A 21,629-nucleotide genomic window follows, 5' to 3' on the forward strand; every position below is an offset into this window, starting at 1 on the left:
CCAGGCAGGGCTGGGCTCTGTTGCCAAGTTCTTCTGACCGCCCACCTAACTTGCCACATACATTTTTTTGGCCTTGAATTCTGCTTTACATACTTGAGGCACTAATATATTTTATTGGGTTGTCATAATGATCAAACAAAAGAGTTGCTATTGAAGCTCTGTTAAAGGATAGTGCAAATAACCCCACCTAAAAGGCTGCTGTGAGAAAACAGGGTAAACAAGCATTTACAGGCTGTTATTGAGGGGCCAGGTTCTGGAGCATTTCCATCTGGGTCACACCAAGCAGTATGAAAATGGGAGCCACAGGCCGGGCGCAGTGGGTCACGCCTGTAATCCCAGCACTTTGGGAGGCCCAGGAGGGCAGATCACGAGGTCAGGAGATCGAGACCATGCTGGCTAACACAGTGAAACCCCATCTCTACTAAAAATACAAAAAAAAAAAAATTAGCCGGGCGCGGTGGCGGGCGCCTGTAGTCCCAGCTACTCGGGAGGCTGAGGCAGGAGAATGGCGTGAACCCTGGAGGCGGAGCTTGCAGTGAGCCGAGATCGCGCCACTGCACCATTGCACTCCAGCCTGGGCGACAGAGCAAGACTCGTCTCAAAAAAAAAAAAAGAAAAGAAAAGAAAATGAGAGCCACAATGTTCACACAAGCCAGGTTATTAGCACATTGGCCAGAACTCCAAAAAGTGTTTTGATACAACTTTGGTATCAATTCATATCTCCTCTCCAGCATAAGGGTGCTACAGAGTCAGAGTGCAAATATCTGCACAGATAGCAAACTATCTATAAAGAATCAGAGAGCAAATACTTTAGGCTTTGCAGGTCATACGGTCTTCTTAACAACTACTCAATTCTGCCTTTGTAGCACAAAATCAGCCATAGCCATGGACAAGATGTAAATGAGTGGGTATGGCCCATTCCTTCAATAGCCATTTATCCAATAAAATCTTATTTACAAAAGCAGGTTGGATTCGACATGCAAGCTATTGTCTGCGAAACTCTGCTACAGCAAAACAAGTCAGCTGTACAGAAAGTAATTATTCGAGTTCAGAGAAATATAATGCAAGGGAAAATGCTGTCAATTACAAACCTGTTCTATTTAGATCAAACCTAGTATGACACCAACATCCCAAGTGGCTAAACTATAGATTAACACAAGCCCCAGTGTGGCGATACTCTTCCCCACGCCCCACCCAATTTGCAAGTATGCAATAAATAGTAGAACTTATGTGGAGTACCTGCTGTCCTCCAGGCCACACTCAGTTCCTGGTGCAAAGTGGAGGCCTGGTAAACATTTGTGGAGTTTCCAGTGGAAGTTTTAAGCCAATATCCAACCTTGGTGCTGAGCACTGGAATTAAAAACTAAAGCTCTGGCCGGGCGTGGTGGCTCACGCCTGCAATCCCAGCACTTTGGGAGGCTGAAGCAGATGGATCACAAGGTCAGGAGATCGAGATCATACTGGCCAACATGGTGAAACCCCGTCTCTACAAAAAATACAAAAATTAGCTGGGTGTGGTGGCATGCGCCTGTAATCCCAGCTATTTGGGAGGCTGGAGCAGGAGAATCACTTGAACCCGGAAGGCGGAGACTGCAGTGAGCCAAGATCACACCACTGCACTCCAGCCTGGAAACAGAGCAAGACTCTTGTCTCAAAAAAAAAAAAAAAGGCCGGGCGCCGTGGCTCACACCTGTAATCCCAGCACTTTGGGAGGCCAAGGCGGGCGGATCACGAGGTCAGGAGACTGAGACCATCCTGGCTAACACGGTGAAACCTCGTTTCTACTAAAAATACAAAAAATTAGCCGGGCGTGGTGGCGGGCACCTGTAGTCCCAGCTACTCGGGAGGCTGAGGCAGGAAAATCGCTTGAACCTGGGAGGCGGAGCTTGCAGTGAGCTGAGATCACGCCACTGCACTCCAGCCTGGGCGACAGAGCAAGACTGTCTCAAAAACAACAACAACAACAACAACAACAAAACTAAAGCTAAAGCTCTTTGCAGGCCTCCTGTTCTGAGAGTGTCCGGTATAAGAGCTGCTGACAGCTTTCTGACATGGGCCGCGGCAGCACCCAGACCCAGCTCCCCCAGCAGATAGTGGGAAGCTCGAGTTGCACAAAGATCAAAGCTCATTTCAAGGTCAGATTCCTGCGGTAGGAGCAGCTGAGCAATGAAGGAAATACATCAGCCCCCTCAGCTATATTCTTAGCCCAGGGCCTACAACCTAGTGAGTTAAGGGCTCAGAAAGTATGAAGCACTTTTCAATGTAACAGTTTATGTGCATCTTTCATTACCAGCATGGAAGCAACCCTGCCCCATATCAAGTCCCACTCTGGGCAATTCATAAAACTGTTCTGACTCAAGAGAACAGGTTTTGTTGAAAGTGAAAGGAAGGACAGTTGCAAGAGTCAGAAGAGACCTTGGAGAGGCCAAGAGAGAAAAAGCCATGAGAGGGTAAATCACAGAGGCAAAGAGTTATTAATACCTCCCATTTGCATAGTGCCAGACTGTTTTCAAAACACATGACCCCAAGACCAGGACTCCCACGCCCAAACCTCCCAACCCACAACCATCACACAGATCGCTATTTTCCTTATTTCTCAGTATGAATGTCATTCCAGAAATAGCTGAGTCTCTGAAAGGCCCCCATCCTAAACAATGTGGCCTTTGCCCATATGCTTCGCCCACCAGCTCAAGCATGCCCAAAGCCCAGCGTGGGTCTTGCCCCCTGGGCTTCAACTTCTCCCCCAGCTGGTGGCTTTGAAATGGGGCTTGCTGGTCAGGCTAACTTTGCCTATGATTCATGCAGAAAGCAAAACAGATGGAGACAACTACGTGCCAGCATGGAGCCCACAAAGGCGATGAAGGCCACGTGGGCGGCTCTTTCAACAGGTAATCCTGGGGGCATTTTAGCTAGAGCAAAGCCTGTGTCTGGCCACTAGTGGGCACAAACTGCTCAGTAAGTGGAAGGAATCTTCATGTCAAGGTATTCCAGCTAACTTTGATACAGTCAATGAACTGCATTCCTAATTAAGAGGCTTTGTTGCAGGCACAGAGCTAGTTTGTCAGGGTCGAGTTCTGCACTTTGACATCCATATTCTTGCTCTGCTAGTGAGTTTTTGGACTTCTAAAGGGAATAACACGCAGCCACTGAGGTACCTGAGGTTACTGGATAATAGTAAGCTGTCTGAGGCTTTTTTATACCCTTGTTGGAAAACTCTAGAAACAGGGAAACAGAGTAGGTTTTGTTTCTCTAAGAATTGCTCTTGGAAGACTTACTCCACCAGATACAAAAGAAAAAGGAGGGGGGTGCATTGTACGATGAAGGATATCAATCTCCCTCCTTGGTAATTCACAATGTACCATGAATGATCAAAGCCTGCTTAACTTTCAAAACTTAGTGTCTTTCAAATGGATTTATCAGGAAACTTCTTTTTGTTTTTGTTTTTTAAAAGAAGAGCTCACTTAAAAACACTGAGTTTGGCCATAGAAAATGACGGGAAAGGCAGTTGCAATTGCAGTCATGAACTGCATCAGTGGAGAATGAACAGGGAATAATTCGCTTAGTTTTAAGATCTTCAGGTTTAGGAGGAATTCTCTCTATAGAAATAATAGAGTTCTCCTCCTTTCCCCCAAAGTATGAAAAAAGACCATGCATTATGGAAATGAAAAGCTAGAACAACAGAGCTGCTACCCCCACCAGTGACAATAAACCAATGCCCATTTACAAGCACAAAACCCATCTCTGCTCCCTCTGCCTACTGCAATTCTACCCCATTGCCAAGGCCCAGCTCAGAGGCCACCTCCTTTTAGGATCCCTCGATGCCACAATTACATCCTGAACATGAACAGAGGCTCCGGGACCCATGCAATGTGCAGGTCCTACCTCAACTTCAGGTCCTACCTCAATGCCTGCTCTGCTTTTAGGAAACCAGGGTACCTGCCCCAGGTTACCTAATTTGTTAGAGGCAGACCCAGTGCAGAAAAACAAGGATTCCCCGATGCCCAGACTACTAGTTTTTCCACTACAACACACTGGGGGTGCAGAGAAGTCAATGATATGCTTGAAATCTAATGAATTAAATTATTCTAGCACCATTCTTCAGACTTAGAATCCACAAAAACTAGAGAGGGTGGAAGGAGAATGGTGTGGCAAAGAGAGAGCGGCTTCCCTTATTCTCTGCTCATCAGCCTGCCAAGCCAAACCACTGACCAAACTTCAGAAGGGCAAGAAGAGGCCCTGCTTATGCAGCTGGGATTCCAGTGGAATCCCCAGCACCAGAGAAGCCACTGAAAGAAGGAAGGAAAGAAAAACTGCAATCGTCAACTGTTTGAAGAGTCATCGTGTAGAGGAGAGACAGGGGTCACCCTGCGGTCATTGTCCAGGAGGCACTGTGGAGATTTAAACTCTTTAAGGACATGCCAAGCAACTTGATAAAACCCAAGTCCAGCACATCAGGCATGAATGAAGGCAACTAGAAGTGAATGGACAAAAGAGGGGCAGTGTTGGGTTTAACAAGGTAATTTCTTTTTTTGAGACGGAGTCTCACTCTGTCACCCAGGCTGGAGTGCAGTGGTGCGATCTCGGCTCACTGCAAGCTCCGCCTCCCGGGTTCACACCATTCTCCTGCCTCAGCCTCCCGAGTAGCTGGGACTACAGGCACCGGCCACCACGCCTGGCTAATTTTTTTTTGTATTTTTAGTAGAGACAGGGTTTCACCGTGTTAGCCAGGATAGTCTCGATTTCCTGAGCTTGTAGTCCACCCGCCTCAGCCTCCCAAAGTGCTGGGATTATAGGCGTGAGCCACTGCGCCCAGCCGAGGTAATTTCTTAAGTGACAATATCTCCTGGCATTCCTCCCTCATCACTGGCTGCTCATCCCCACTCTCCTCTCCTTCCTGTACCCTCGTTAACCCCTGGCATGCCCAAGACTTAGCTCTGAACCCTGTTCCCCTTTTCTGCCTTCTGCTCTCAACTCCTCCCCAAGTAACTGTATTCAGCAGCACAACATTGAATACCCTTCGGTATAGAGGAATGACTCTTGACTTTGAATTTCCAGCCCAGACCTCTCCCCTAAGCTAAAGACTTCTAAATTGAAGTGATTTGCTGACCTCTCTGATGGTCAAAATATAAATCCTGATTTCTACACCTTCCCCCAAATCTTCTGTTCCTCCTCCAGTCTCCCCATCTCAGTCCAAGATTCAGTTACACACCAGTTGCTCAAGCCCAAAACGTAGAGTCATCTAGAATCATTCTTCCCTAACTCCCTACATCTAACCCATCAGCAAACCCTGTCATGAGACCTGTTTTCTTCTCTACTTCCCCTCCCTAGCTAAGCCACCAGCTACCTCCTAGAGTTCTTGTGAGGATTAAATGCATTGCTTTTCAAAGAATGCCTGGCACTTACATGAGCTGCTTGTATTCTTAACATCATTGTCATTGTCATCATTGTCATCTCAGTGTCATCATCATGTCCAGTCTGGACTATGACCACAAACTCCTCACTGGTCCCCAGTTTCTACTCTTGCCTCTCCCCAGAATTCATTCTCAACAGCCAGAATGAGCTTACAAAACATGAATCAAATCATGACACTCTTCTGCTTAAAACCCTTCAATGATGTCCCAACTGTCCTTCTCAGTACCACAGCCTGTGAGGCACCAGCGATCCTGCTCCCATCCCTCTCTCCCGCATTCCCCACCCTCCTTTCTTCAGCTAACTCAGGGCCTTGGTTCTTCCCTTTACCTCCTGGAATTTTCTTCCCATGGTTCTTCCTATAACTGGTCCTTCCCTGTCTTCTAAATCTCAGACCACATCACTATGGAAGGAAGAGGCCTTCCCTGAGCAGCTCATTCCTCCAGTGATGACTTTCCATTGGATCACCCTATTTGTTTCCTGCAGAGCATGTTCCACTACCCATAGTGATGCATGTATTGTGTATTGCCTGTTTCCTCCAACTCCTTGTGAGCTGCACAATGGCAGGGACCTGCTCTTTCTTGTTCATCTCTGTGCACCCCATTTCTAGAACAGTGCCCAGTACATAGGACAGGCTCAATAGAGTTGAAAACACATCAATGGATCTCACTATTAGCTCTTCAAAAACAAAAGAGGCTCTCTTGAAGGTAATAAGTTCCCCATCAGTGGTAGGATGAACATGTGGTAGGCACACTGCAGAGGGGTCTGCGGCTCGATGGGATAGGAAGGAGGGATGGGCCAGATGACTCCGGGTCCCTGCCAGTGTTGGGGGCCACATGTGTGTGGATGACTGCACACTCATGTGGCCCCCAGTACTGGCAGGGACCTGACCACAGTCAGAAGGCTTCATCCCAGACAGCCTTCTCTCAGGCACCAAAGATCAACATCCACAACCTCAGGCTGCACCATGGCCAATCCCTGCTCCTGAAATGCAAGGGATGTTTTCTTGGTGCTGGTGAAATCTTGGGGATACAATTGAAGTTTTTTTAAAGCAAAGACTATAGATTCCAGGTCATACAGTTCAGACACAGGTTCAAACAAACATTTCATACTAATTCCTGGGTATTGGCATCACAGAAACTCTAAGGGTTGAAATCCTGGCATGCTGACAACACATTCTGTCCTCTGTACCTCCCTTGTACCACCAGGGTCTCAGTATCTCATAAGAGCCTGTAAAATCCAGAGCCATTCCTTGGGTAGAGATTATGGGTTGGCTCAGGGAGCCACAAAGATTTTAAAATGTAAAACATGAACCCATAAATGCAGAAGGTCTCCCGTGTTTTCTAAAATCTGGCCAAAAGCTGAGCCACAGACAAGGAAATTGTCTGGTGTCCTTGCCAAAATGACAGTGTCACCAAATTGATAAACAAGTCTGGGATCATTTTGAAGACAGCGATGATAGGAGACCACCAAGGGCTCAGGTTGGGGGCTGCTGAGACTGGCAAGATTTAGTTTCTCTAATTTTCAACCCAAAGCATTGATCTAATGCCTCACACAACCTATTGATAGTCATGAGTTTGCTGTTGCTGCTGCTGCTGCTGTTTAAATGGAAAAGAAGAGTAGTAAGTGGTCGTCATCTCAGCGTCTGGTGCTGGTCCAGCCCACACACTGTGGCAGAGCAGACCCACCTGTTGTCACTGGGAAATGAGGGGCTGCAGGTACTGCCCTTAGACAATGGAGGTGGCCAAGGATGTTTGGGGACAGATTACAGGAAAGCTCAACAATTCCCTTCATGCTTTGGTGTTGAGCACTGGCCTCCTTTTTAAAAACAAAAGTGATTCAGAAAGGGGCACATTTCTTGTGCCTAACACCTCAGCAAGAAAAAGTTTATCAACTACCTTTTCTTCTGAGACAAGAGAGGACTTTGTGAGCAGGGACAGGCCCTGAGAGACAGATTTTACTGAAGACAAACTCTGCCTGGGTCCTGCCTCATCACTGAAGCTGATGAAGACCAGCCAGGGGCCAGGGCAAGCCAGGACTGTGCCCTTCCAGCTCTTGGGCTCCCAAGCCGCCTGTGGCTTAATTCCAGTATTCTGACCCATTCTGCTACACATCAGGTCCACACAAATTAAACAAAGAGCAGGGGAATGCTTGTGAGAACTTGGACTTGATATTTGGATCTTGGAGACTTCAGAACAAAAAGCACTGGTTCATTCAATAGCAGGGCAAATGTTTTGCCTGAATCCTTTGGGTCAGTAGATTTTAAACTCACCCATAGGGTCTTGGGGAGGAGGCTTGGCACACCCCTCCCCCTCACCAGAGCCTTCCAGATTGTATGAGTTTGCAAACTAAAGCTCCAGGAACTGGCCTCATTCAAAGCTACGCCATGGACCCTGCGTGCCATGCCCCAGGGCTCCACTCACTTAATCAAGGCAGAGGGAACCTACTTATTACTCAAAACCAATTTTCTAACATAAAATGTTCATAGTTATTTTCTGATTGTGAAAATAAAAGATCTCAATGAGGAAAACAGGTAAGGCAGCAAAAGAAAGAAAACAGCCAAAGTGATAAGAATCCCGTCACCCAAAATAATCACTGAAAATATACTGATGCATTTCTACCTTGTACAATTTCTGATATATTCTGCCTTATAGAGGCTTCTGGACTGTCACTCCAACTTGGAATCAAACAGACCACTGAGAAACCCGTGGAAGACAGCAGGTCTGAGGAAATCACAAAGATTAGAAATGCATCCATGTGCACCCAACTCCTTCCTAGTGTGGGTGGGGGGGACCTTTGAAATGGTCTGTGATTCTACTTACCCCTCACTCTCTGTTCCCACTAGTCTGCCCTGCCCTCTGTCCCTCAACTACGCCAAGCTCCTTCCCTCCCCAGCGATCTTGCACTTGACGGTCCTTCTGTACGGAACCTCCCCGAGATGTTCATATGGCTGGCTCCTGGCCACTCCTCAAGGAGAACTTCCTTCACCACTGCAATCCCTCTTTATCCCGTTACCCTGTCTTATATAGTTCTTACCATTGCCCCCAAATTCTCCATGTTTACTGACTGGTTTGTCCAGTAAAACATAAGCTCTTGTTCACTCTTGTAACCTTAGCACCTGCAATAGTCTCTGGTACACGAGAGTTGTTCAAGAAATAGTCCTGCATGAAAGATCAGAAGAGAAATGGAGAGACTCCCGAAGTGGGAAGTTCACATTTCAGGAAGTGAGAAAACGCTGAAATTCCAAGATGAGGGGAAGAGAGATGGGAGGTGAGACTTAATAGAAGCAGGAGTGGATCATTCAGGTAGATTCCGATGGGCCTTGTTAAAGATTTTCATCTGAAGATTAAGACCAATGAACGGCCTCTGAAAGGTTTCAAAATGAGGAGTGATATAATTAGGTTTGTGCTTTTTTAAATATCAGCCTGGATTCCATATGAAAAATGAGTCACAGAGGAGCAAGAAAAGGTTCAGGCAAACTAGTTAGGAGGCTGCCCTGGCGCCTCTGACAAACGAGGAAGCAGCGTGACCACAGGTGGGCAACAGGCATTGGAACAATGGGGTGGCCTGAGGGACCCGTGACAATGCTGAGAAGAGAAAGAAGGAAACGCGTCACGGCAGACTCTAGATGTTTGGCTTGCTGGCTGGTGAAGCAGCATTCACTAAAATACTAGAAAGTGACAAAGGGGTTGAATTGGTGGAGGAAGATAAGGACTGTCTCTGGCCTAGTGACTTGGGGGCCTCTCTTAGATATCCCAAGGGAAGTGCCCAGGGGATAGCTGGATAAACAGGTCTGGGATTCAGAAGAGAGGTCTGGACTCATTAAATAATAATAAGATGGCCAGGCGTGGTGGCTCACACTTGTTATCTCAGCACTTTGGGAGGCTGAGGCAGGTGGATCACCTGAGGTTGGGAGTTCGAGACCAGCCTGACCAACATGGAGAAAGCCCGTCTCTACTAAAAATACAAAAAATTAGCCAAGCGTGGTGGCGCATGCCTGTAATCCCAGCTACTCGGGAGGCTGAGGCAGGAGAATTGCTGGAACCGGGGAGGTGGAGGTTGCAGTGAGCCAAGATGGCGCCACTGAACTCCAGCCTGGGCAACAAGAGTGAAACTCTGTCTCAATAATAATAATAAGACTTATTTATACCTGGAGAGGTGGTAGAAATAGAGAGAGAGAAGCCTCAACAGATCCTAAAGTTTCTGAGAAGAGTCCATGTGAGAATGGTGGGGTGGCTGACAGAGCCCAGGATGCAGCAGAGATGGACTCTTTGAAGAATGCTGAAATAACTGGGACTTATGGAACTGCATAGGGCCCAACTGAGCTATTGCAAAAGAGTATGATTGGGTATGGGAGGGGATGGTCAAACCCTCAAGGAAAGTATTCCACACCAGGCTTACAGAGAGGTACTTGCTGCCAAGTTTCTATGATTTGAAAAGCCATGCTTCCCCCAAGGCCGAATGACTATATTTCTCAGCCTCTCTTGTAAACAGGTGTAGGTGTGACCATGTCACATTTCATTAAAAGAAAAGGAGATTCATTCTTCCCCACCTCCTTTCTCCACCCTACTGCTTGAATCATGGATGAGATGGCTGGAGCTCTAGCAGCCTTTTGTTTCCTGAAGATGACAGCCAAACCCAAGAGATGGCAAAGAAATGAGCTAGAAAGTGTCTGCATCTCTGACAATTTCATGGAAACTCCATACCTCTCTCAGGCTACCTACTTCCAGACTTCTTTGAAAAGAGAGAAAAATAAATGATCTTACTTAAGCCCCTATCATTTGAAGATGTTCTCTTATACGCAATCAATCCTAATCCTAACCAGAACACTAGCCAACCAGTCTACCCCATCCCCTGCCTTGTTCTACCCTTACCTTAGGTCACAGGGAATATTCTCCTCCCCGTTGCCTGTATTGACTTAAATCCTGCCCACCCTTTGGAGGATGGATCAGATTCTACCTCCCACCAGAGATTTCCCTTCCGCTTCCTCCCTGAACTCAGACGCTGTCTGCCTGCCTCCCTTTGGGCACCTGGCCTGCTCTGCCTTCCAAGGGAGTGATTCACCCTTCCATACCTATCTCCTGACTCTTCGACCAGGCTCGGGACCATCAAGGCAAGGCCCATGTATTCCAGATCCTTGTATTCCCTGGGCCGGAGAGGCACTAGATACAATATCATAACGAATATCCCCACACTAAGCCTCTCTTACCTCTGCCCACACGAGGCAGATAAGGAGGGGGTGCCAGAAAGTATACAAACACATTTAGAAAAACGAGAAGGCAGGCGGAGTCAAAGTCAGTTAGTTAAAAATCAAAACTATTTCTAATATTAAGATGTAGCCTGGGGGCAAGATCTGGTGTGTCTCTTTCAAACTACACAACCTAGATGTTAGACTGCCTCATGGCACGATGCCAGGAGGCCCCATTCATGTAGAAAACAACATGAGTGGCAACCCCCAGAGAGAGGTGAAGTGTCATAGTCATGCACCAGAAAAATGAGTCCTTTCAGAAAAAAATACCAAGTCACATGGCGCAGTGGCTCACACCTATAATCCCAGCACTTTGGGAGGCGAGGTGGGTGGATCGCCTGAGGTCAGGCGTTCGAGACCAGCCTGCCCAACATGGTGCCCCTCTCTACTAAAAATACAAAAATTAGCCAGGCGTGGTGTTGGGCGCCTATAATCCCAGCTACTCGGGAGGCTGAGGCAGGAAAATCGCTTGAACCCAGGAGGTGGAGGTTGTAGTGAGCCGAGATTGCACCACTATTTATTTTTTCACACTTGCAACATATTCTTCACAAATCGATGTCAATAACAAATTACTTTTGATTACTTAACAAGTATTTTTTTAATATACTTTCTAAGAGCAAATACAGACAAGTTAAATGGTTCGCAATGAGCACAGTTCATTTGTAAAGACAGTATAATGTTTTTAAAAGTACACATTTTTTTCAGCTTATTGTCTGCTGCCACAATTGTTAAACTTAATCAAAGAGGCCCCGGAGGATTCGCCACTTAAGGCTGAAGTCGTAGCAAGTGCTGCCACGTTGGGGAAGATAGCAGCAGAGATAACCACCACTGGGGAAGTGTAAACGGAAATTTCAAATTTAGATTAAGCCTGAGTGGCGTGAAAACAAACCCAGCATGTTCAGGTGCAGTGTCCAGATGTTTTCAAAATGCCCTGATTGTGAGAGCTGAGAAGGGAGATGTGGAAAACAGACACTCTGGGGTCCTCACGGAAAGCAACGAGGCAGATTTGAAACCCACACTAAGGAGGCATTGTAAATGAACTCAAGAACATGAGCTTGGCACAGAAGGAACAAGTTGAGAGATAAGAAGTTTCCTGATTAAAATAACCCTAGTGCCTCTTTGAGATCTGCTTCTAGCACCAACTGACAGCTATTTCCAACGGCAGAAGACACCAAATGTCAATCTGTAACACGCTACAGGTCAATATTGCTTTGTTTCCTGCAGATGGTTTAAGCACAACTTAGCAACTCCTCTGCCGCCTCGTTTCTGCTGAAACTTCGCCGGGTTTTAACACGCCTGCCAAAACTGCCCCCTTCCGGGCCCAAGAGTCCAGGATTCTGTGCCAAGCCGCGTGGCCAGATGCCACTTGGGGATGGCGCCTGTGAGCACCAAAGCCTGCCCTTTTCGGGCTGAGTCACTACTTGTAACCACCAGGTGTCAGTAGCGAGTACGGAGACTCCCATCCGGAGTGCTCCGGGAACTTCAGCCAGATCCTAAAGGGGGAGAAACCGGATGCTGTGGCTTTGGGGACAAGCAGTGCTACGGTCACATTCTCAGGCACTCATGAGTATTTCATTTACTCAGTTGCCAACTCACCATGCAAACCCACCACGTAATTTCTGGGATGGCTTTAATTCAATGCCTTTCACACACTCAGAGACAAGATTAAGCACTGTTCTCACTCCAATAGGATTGGGACCTTTTCTCTGCTCCCTCCCCAACCCAGAAGGTAAAAACATAAAGCAGGGTTTTCTACTCCTTGCCTATCTTCTCCATGTAAATTACCAAATGAGTATTGTAGCAGTTTCTATTTGTACTGTGGTTCAAGGAATTTGGTTTATAATGCTTCAGCTGGGGACATGCTTGGGTATTACTGGGTACAGAGCTGTAAGAGGGAAAGTCCAGCAAAGCAACTGGATTATGCAAAGCCAGGACCAAAGGCCACTTCACTGCCTGTTTTATTGAACTGGATCTAAACTGGTTTCTCTCGTCTGGTGTAGCATCTTGAACATATATACTGGATCTATGAGTAGCTGCAGCAACATTTAAAGCTGTATTTCCGTGGCCTTTTAAACCCAGGATGTTAGGAAAGCTCTGCTGTATCTCTAGGTCCTTCCAGCCTGAGGACACATCTTCTGGAACAAAAGATCATGTGGATCCAGGTCCACGGGCTCTTAACATCAATCGCTATGGCCAACCCAGCCACCAAAACAGCTCATCCTGTTTACCTCCACCTGTCTGCATCCAAACACACAGGGCTCCTGGCTGGGTGTTCTTTTCCCTCTGGGTGCTTGGGGTATCTAGTTGGTGCTTCTGCTGCCAACTATCCCTTAATTTGACCCTCATGAAGCCTGGCTTCCATATCTCACAAGCAAAGATGCTGAGGACAGAGGAGAAATACAATCTTCTGGATTAAGGACCCCAAGGCTTAGCTTAGGGTTTTGCAAATAGCTTCAAGTCCCCATCTTGCAACAAGGAAACATTCAAAGGTTTTGATGCTAGGTGGCATTACTGAGGCCCAAGACCTGGAAAGGCAGCCAGTCTTGTGTCCATGTAACTGATGGTGCAGTGAGCTAGCCCCACTGTCACTGCAGCAGAAAGGGGCAGGACATTTCTGAATAGAGACAGCCACCAAACCAAAGATACACGTTTGATCCAATGTCCCAAGGGGGTCTGCCAAAGGCTTAGCTATCATACCACCTTCACAGCTCCCAGGTCGACATTTTTTTCAATCACAAAAAGCATTATCCTAAGTGATCAGGAGGGTGCTAAGGGCATGTCTCTAGGTAGAGTGAATCACAATGATGCCCAGGATCTCAGCTTCCCCAGCGAGATCACCACCCCTCCCATTCTCCCTGGACTCATGGCTCCCTGTCACATCCCACCCCACCCCAGCAACGACATTCTGGCTTGTGTCTTCCAATAAGTGTTTCCAGCTCTGGACTGAGAAACGTGTTACAGGCATCTGAGGACAAGCTCACGGAGCACAAAACCAGCCTCACCGTTTGGTGATGATGAGAAACAGTGGTGGACATTTCCTGAGGAAGAGGTGCTACAGTTCTGCCAGAGATCAGTTGCGTGTCCATTGCCCACGATCCATTGCTAGAGAGAATCAGATAGATATCCTGAGTCAGGGAGGGAGGGAGGAGTGAAGGAAAAGGGGAAGGAGAAAGGCCCAGGGATGGCGAAAAGCACCCGCATCCACCTAGCCACACCGCCCACCCCTGCATGGTAAGAGCCAGTGTTTTATGACTTAAAAGCACCTTGTAAATGGAGAAGTTCCACATGCACACAGAAACGATTATGTGCAGAGATGTTTACTATAGTAGAAGGAGCCATGAACTCAACCTGAGACACCTGCACTCAAGCCTTCTCTCCTCCCAGCATCTCAGGATCATTCCCCAAGCCCGCCTCTCTCAGTCTATTTCCTTGTTTATAGCTCCTATCAGTCTGATATCATCATCACCAGGCACAATGGAGATACTGTGAAGATGCTTGTAAATGTTAAACTAAGTCACAAATCCCCAACATAATTATTTCTCACAGATACTAGAAAATCATGCTTACAGGCCGGGCACGGTGGCTCACACCTGTAATCCCAGCACTTTGGGAGGCAGAGGTGGGCGGATCATGAGGTCAGGAGTTTGAGACAAGCCTGGCCAACATAGTGAAACCCTGTCTCTACTAAACATACCAAAAAAAAAAAAAATTAGCCGGGCGTGGTGGTGGGCACCTGTAATCCCAGGCTGAGGCAGGAGAATGGCTTGAACCCGGAAGGCAGAGGTTGCAGTAAGCCAAGATCATGGCACTGCACTCCAGCCTGGGTGACAGGCTGGAGACTCCATCTCAAAAAAAAAAAAAAGAAAAGAAAAGAAAACGAAAAAGAAAATCATGCTTACAAGGTGCCTTAAATTAAGAAGTGAAAGCCACCATTGGAAAACTGCCTGAATGTCTGCTCATCTTCATCGCCAAGAAAATAATTTTAAGATCTAAGGGGCTGGACAGTTTTGTAACAGAAGTTACTCTGATGGCCTGTTCCTACCAGTGGAAGCTTTAGTAACAAGGTGTTGTGTTCATGCCATAAAGCCGACATGGGACCTGTGAACTCTTTTCCAGAAAAGCCCATTTTAACTTTCCAATTTCAAGTCCTAAAAGGGTGTTTTATAAATTAATTCACCCATCTGACTATGGTTTGGAGAAAAAAAAAGTCATAAATACTCCTCTTCTTCAACGAGGCTGCATGAAGAAAAAAAAAAACTTAAACAATCTTATCAAATGAAGGTCGGGGACCCTAGATCGGCTCTGAAGTTACTTGGCTTAAATAGAGACCTGCGCAGCTAACCCAGCCCAGCGCTCGCTTGGTTCCTATCACTGAATCTGCTCTCGTTTTCTCAAAGCAACCGGAAGGGGGCAGATTGCCAGAAACTTCCCTGGGACGTCTGAGACTTCCAACTGTCTGCAAATAACACAGTCCTGAACCAGAAGGAGCACGGGCTGGGAACCCAGATGGGGAAGGGCGGGCCGCGCAGGGAGCCTCCCCGCCAGGCACTCACGCTGACGATCGTGGAGACGAACAGCAGCACCAGCACCGCGACGTGGAGGACGATGATACTCAGCAACAGGAGGAGCATTCTGGCGGCAAGTTCTGCTCAGCGGAGTTTCTGCCTGCGAGGAGAGCGCTGGGCGTGAGGCCGAACGCACTGGGCCGAGCGACGGAGGCGCGCGCAGAGGGAGGGTCCCGCGCACTAGCGGAAGGCCCGGCCTGGCCCAGCGCCCGCAGCCCGACCGCCCGCGCGGGTCAGGAGCCTTCGCGCCGCCTGCCGCCGAGAGGGGGCAGCAGCCGCCTGCAGGACCAGCGCCCAGTGCCCAGCGCCCAGCCGGGCCCGCCTGCAACGGAACATCTTTTGCTTTTGGAAACAAAACAAGCGGTTCGCACGTCTAAAACCACCCAGGGAACAGAGGGGTTTCCAGAAAATATGAGCAGAAGCCACTGCACGCTTCCACCCACCCCAAGCACCTCCCGGCGACCTCCCTGGAAGGTGAGAGGTCACGTTCTCCGAGACCCCGGTTCAGATGGTGAATTCCCCTATGGGGTGGAGGTAGGGGTGAGGGGAGTAGGTGCCCAGATTTCCGTCTGAGACCTGGAGACAGCCGTGGCATGCGGTGGGGGAGACAGCGGCGAGGAGGCTGGTTTCCCAGACCCCAGTGCTCTCCGCATTCCGTTCGTCTCCAAGTTTCCACCCAACTCTGCCAGCGTAGAGGAACGGTCCTGGCCCCAGCTCAGCCTCGCACAGACTCTGGCGGCTCCGGAGAGGTGGTGCAGAACCAGAGTAGTGTGGAAAGGAAAGAATGGCTCGAGAGGGTTGCCCGGACCCTGCGCTTCCCGTCCACCGCGCGCTTCCCCAGGCAGCCCCTGGGGGCAGGGGGCATTCTGCTCTTGCGCTAGACCCACGTGCTCGCCTAGGGGTCCAGTCTGCACCCCAGGCACTCAAAGCCAGGACACGGACCCCAACAAGCCTGAGCTCCGGTCTGGGTGCGGTGGGACAGGAGCCCAGGAGCCTGGACCGAAGGGAGTAGATGTCCAGCGGACGGGAGAGAAGAGACAGAGGGTAAAAGGCTGGGTCCGAGAATTTCAGCCGGTCAGAGCCGGCAGGACATTTATCCCAAGTAATGCGGTCCTCGCCCCTCATTTTAAACTTTGGGTGAACTGAAGGCTGGGATGACCTGTTAGAGGACATGCATGGCTGTGAAAGATCTGGCTGAGACTCTGGGGACCATTTTAGGCAGAGTCTTGGGCCAGGGAGACAACGTTTCAATAACCCAGTTTGGAAAGTACCCAATCCCAGGCCCCTCCGTTCCTGTCCACAAGCATCACATTCAAAGAAACTCTGGAATGCACTGGAAGAAATAAACAAGGATTTCTGATGACTCCCAGAGGGTTTGAATTAAACCGATGGCAGGAGGCTGGGAACTGGGGAACCACAGGAGTCCAACACTCTCGGGATGTCCGCCACAGGGACTGTTTTGCCAGTGTGTCCCAGAGTCAACGCCTCTTCAGCAAGGCGAGAACTGGGCCGCCCTTATCCTCTATCCAGACACCAGCACCATCACCCTTGCCCTGTAAGGTCTTATAGACCAGAAAGGCTCTCCTCGTTGTATTACTCCAAGCCCCACTGGAGGGAAACAGGACACACAGGGGACCCTGTGCCCCTAAACAGAAGCCCCAGGGAGCTGGCCAAAGCCACGCGCCTGCTCTGCGCTTTCTGGCACCCTCACTGGAAGATGCCCACATTTCTCCTCCATCTCCTTCACTCTCCCCACCAAATCACTTACAGCCCAACGGAACAGCTGTCCCGATCCTCAGGGTGGCCTCAAGCACAAACTCGGGTGCGTTGGCTCGGCTGCTGGTGCCGCCAAAGCTGCGCTGCGGGGCTGCGCGCGCGCGAAGCAAGGGGGCAGTGGGAGGCTCCTGGCGTTCCCCTTTAACGGGAACAACGCCCTGTTTGCGTCGCTGCAGTAGGGTGTGTCCCTGGGTCAGCGTGTGCGGGAGGGCGGGACTCAGGGAGGAGAGGGGGCAGGAGAGAGGGAGGGCAGGAGACAGTTACTTGGCCTTAAATGCGCCTCAAGAAAAAGTCGGTCTCTGCAAAACCGCGGCGACTTTTACTCGAAACCAGAGGCGGCTGAGCTTTCTCACCTCCCACCTCCCTTCTCCCCTGGCCCCGTGGAGACCTAGTGTTGACCGAGAAACTGGCTCCTCAGCCCACTCTGGGAAGACCCAGCCAAATGTAGCTCAGCGGATGCCCAGGGCTGGTCTTCGGGGCCCGCCGACGCCGACCGCGCCCGCGCGGGGCTGAGGCTGGATTCCTCTCCCACTAATAGAGGGCAGCGGGCGCTTGAGCGCTGGAAGAAGTCCCTCTCCTCTTGGGTCCTGGAGCCCCTGCCCTGTCCTGGCGTCTTAGCCGGACACACCTGCCCCGCGCCGGTCCCCGCTATTACTGTCTGCACCTACGAAGCATGCCAGCTTCCTAGGATTGACGGGGATTGATCTAGCGGGCTCCGCTTGGGTGCGAATTAGGGGAAGAAAAGCCCGGCCGACTACTGGATAGCATGGTCTGGGATTGGGCTCCTCCTAGCCTAGGCAAAACCAGACTACCACCGAATAAGCTCCAGGCAAAGTGTTCCTGCAGCAGTCAGGCTTGGCTGTCAGCCTTGGCTGGAGTCCTGGCCATGGGGTTTGGGGGGCGGGTGCGAGGTGGCCATTTGAGGTGGGGTTGGAGCAGCCAAGGAAATCAGCTGATTCATAGCCTCCTAACGTGGCCCGCCCAGCGTTACAGGGAGAGAGGCTAGCCCCCTTCAGTCTCGGCTTGGCAGAGGCGCGCCCAACTGAGACTCCTGTACGCAGGCCAGCCTTGAGGCACGGGACAGAGAGCAGGAATGTGGATGTTAAAGGTTTTTGCCTGAAAATGCAGCAGTTCACGCACGCGTGCGCACACACACACACACACACACACACACACACTTCCCTACCTCTAGTGTACTGTGTCATAGAAGCTCATCACTCTCAATGATTCAAATAATTCTATATTATTTTACGATTTGAAAGGAGCTGCTATTTTAGCTAATTGTATATTCTTACGGTAAGTAAAAATAAATTTGAAAAAGATCTTCAAACAATGCTCTTTTTAAAACTATCGTGTTATCAGATTAAAATGAAGTGTACTTGTAAACACTGCATTTGCAGTGCCCGTTATATGCCAGGCACTTTGCCTGGACTTTATATGCATGGTCAGTGAGAGGCAGTATGATGCAGTGGTTAGGCACTCTGGCTCTGGGCTCCAACAAACCTAATCACCCTGCTTACTTTTGTTGTGAATTTGGGCAATTTCTCAAGTTCACTGAGCTTCAGTTTTCTCAGGTGCAAAAGGAACTAGTAATGCCTGCTTTAGAGGTTTATGGTGGTGATTGAAGGAGACAATATGTACAAAGCAGTTAACATCGTGTCTGCAACATAATAAGGGCCCAGTGCCCAAATTGCCACCACTATTATTATATCACATTTAACTCTCACATCAACCCTTCAGGGAAGACCTGAGCACCTCTGCACTAAAGTAGCTTGTAACTCTGATAGGTAGGTAGGTAGGTAGGTAGGTAGATAGATAGATAGATAGATAGATAGATAGATAGATAGATAGATAAAGATTTATAAATGAAAGTGCATATGCAAGTAGAAAAAAAAGTCTAAAGACATGGAAGTGTTTTCTTTCCTCCACAGGTCATTTTATAGGTTAGATTTGCTCTAGAAATTATTACTTTGTTTTATGCCATTTGGACATTTATTTATTTAACTAACACTTATGTGATCACAACATACTCAGGACTGTTCTAAGTAAGCACTTTACAAATATGAGCATATCTAACTCAGGGTTTTCTTTCCCTTCCTTTGTGATTTTCAAATAAACTTTTTAATAAAGTCTAATACACATACAGAAAAGTGCATATATTGGGTGCTACAGCTCGCTTCTTCCTTTCTTTTGAACCCAGTAGTTTAATCAATAACCACCCAGGTCACAGCCACACCATATGCTGCCAGACAGGTAAACCCAACCCATCTGTCCCTCACTGCCTCTGGCCTCCTGCCTGGTTCTCAATGGTGGCAGAGGAAATGCTACTCAGTGCCTGCTGACCAGGCTTGCCACACCCAGAGCCCGGCTGGCCAAGGCTCTGCCACAGGTGGCAGCTTCTCCCTAACCTGCTTACCAAGGCCTCCTGCCAGCTGTGTGTGCACAGCTATTTTCCATGGGGGAAAAAGCATCTAGATTCCTTTCTTCCTTTCAATCTGGATGCATTAGGGTTTCTAGATGCTCTCAGATGGCCCCCCACCTCCCCAGCCAGAGTATATATCCACCTTTTAACCAAGGATATAAAAAGCCCTCTGAATCTCCAGTCAATTCCAACACAAATGTACCATCTCTCCTGCAATCCTTTTCATTTGCGGCTTGCAGGGGGTGGGAAATTAGGCAATTCTTGTAAAGCATAGGCACACATCACCCAGAGGCACAGTTTGCCAATAAAACTCACCCGGCCAAACAGCGTAACCCCTTCTTCCAAGCAGATTTCTTTGCAGTCAAATGCAAGGGATGTTAAGGCAAGACCCTCCCCACAGGGCAGTCAGAGACCCGCAGCCGACAGACTAAGCCTGCAGCTTCCAATCAGGCTCCCCGAGATGTTCCCTGGTGGTGCTCCCTGTAACTGAAGCCAGACCAGGCGTCTTTCCAGTTTATTCAGGGGCTGGTCCAATGCTGGGATATGTCATGGTGGCCTGAGAGGTTCTCAGCCTCTATTATTTAAAGAGACAGTGTCCAACTTTGTTTGCTTTCCAGAATACGATAATCCCAAGAGGCCCTGCAGGGCATGGAGAAACTGGAATCAGAAGGGAGAAGAGCTTTGAGTATGCCTGAAGTCTGTGATGCCAAGACTGTTCTCTCTGGAAGTGCCAACCTGTGTAATAGCCAAGAGGTCCCACTGGCTCACCTCCCCTCCCAGTGAATTCTGCAGAGATTAAATATACTGTGGGAAGGATCTGTGTCTACAGTGTTACATACGTGCAGGTAAGTTTTATTTTAAATAAACTTCATTTTAAGGAGCCCAAACATTGCACAGCTAATCTCTCACAGCATCACAGCAGTGAGCCAAATGTCTGAAGAGTCACCAAATCAAGCCTCCTTTGTTCCAACCCCTGGTTGGAAAGACTCCCTGTTACCTGCCTTGTCTGCCTAGACCCCATCGCAAATGATCACATGTGTTGTACATTAGAATAAAACTTAGGGAAATGTGTTCTTCTGACTCTGTCTTTAATGTGCCCGAATCAAGCTGACCTTCATGAGATAATTCAGTGCAAGTAAACAAACCTCTATTGAAAACTACTGAAAACTTTCTGTCAGGCAGGATAGGCTGGAAGAGCAATTGGAAATTCTTGGAGAGGGAAGTAAAGGAAGTTATGGCATATTTAGGTTCTTTGCAGCGTACCACTCCGGCTGCCAGAGAGTCCTCCATCCCTTGAACGGCTTCTAGCTGCAAACTCTGACACAAGGGGACTGGTTTCATTGCATGAGTTTCCTGGAATTCTGGCACTTCGAGCATAAGACTTCCTCTTGTGTTAGGGATCCCCAGTCTGGAGAGACCTGCAGAGTTTGGAGAAGTCCCTCCCTGTCACACACTTTACGTTTGGTTGGACTCTCCAGTCACAAGGGCCTCTCAATGGCCCTCTCCCCTGTTCTGCCCACAGCCAGCATCTGCCCACAGCCAGCATCTGCTCACAGCCAGCATCACAGCCAGTGCCAATAAAACAGTTTCACCTTTCTCTCTTTGCTGAAATCATTTTTATTTTTCACAGCAGTGGTTCTTTAGAATCACTCAAGAGCTTTGCAAATGACCTAGCCTGGGCCATGGTCAGAGAAGCTGACTCAGGTGTTTTGGGATGGGGCTCAGGTATGGGTAATTTCCAGTGTCTTTCTCCCCACTGGATGTTTCGTTGTCCAGCCAGGTTGTCATGTGGAGTTAGATTGTCGCTGATTTCCTTCCAGCTCCCTTCTGTTGTGGAACCCAAATGGAGATGAGGTACAGTGTGGGCTGCTGCAGTATTATGCAAGTTATAAGTCTGTTCTGCCAGGCAAAACGGTGTGTGTGTGTGTGTGCGTGTATCTCTGTGTGTGCGCGCATGTGCGTGTGTGTGACAGAGAGAGAGAGAGAGGAGCCTCCCTCAGTCCTCCTCTGACATGGTCTGTACGGGGACTGGGAACAGTGAGCATGGTTTTTGCAGCCTCTCCAGACAGCCTTTTCCTGGGTACTGCCATGATCAGCTCCAAAGGCTACATGACAGAGGCTGCTGTCCGTCAGGCCAGGATCAAGCCTGAAGACACGTAAGATTATTTCTGATCTAAGAGCTAAAGATTCAGAGGAAAAGGGGTAGGGC

The 21,629-nt window shown here is 48.7% G+C and overlaps 1 protein-coding gene across 2 annotated transcripts in view; it reads right to left on the reverse strand.

Moving 5' to 3' along the window:
* The window catches only part of PMP22 (peripheral myelin protein 22), a 35,868-nt gene extending 15,734 nt beyond the window's left edge, over nt 1-20,134 (reverse strand). Inside the window, exons 1-3 of one of the 2 annotated variants that reach the window (XM_004058616.5) lie at nt 19,736-20,134; nt 15,211-15,322; nt 13,660-13,759 (exon numbers count right to left, since the gene is read on the reverse strand). In XM_004058616.5, coding sequence (XP_004058664.1) covers nt 13,660-13,759; nt 15,211-15,288 — 178 coding nt within the window. In that variant the 5' untranslated portion in view covers nt 15,289-15,322; nt 19,736-20,134. Of the gene's footprint in view, nt 1-13,659; nt 13,760-15,210; nt 15,323-16,990; nt 17,858-19,735 lie in introns of those variants that run through there. The other variant, XM_004058615.5, reaches the window with a different exon arrangement.
* Nucleotides 20,135-21,629: the final 1,495 nt, after the last annotated feature.

Source organism: Gorilla gorilla, chromosome 19 (assembly GCF_029281585.2).
Source record: "Gorilla gorilla gorilla isolate KB3781 chromosome 19, NHGRI_mGorGor1-v2.1_pri, whole genome shotgun sequence".
Classification (NCBI taxonomy): Eukaryota; Metazoa; Chordata; class Mammalia; order Primates; family Hominidae; genus Gorilla; species Gorilla gorilla.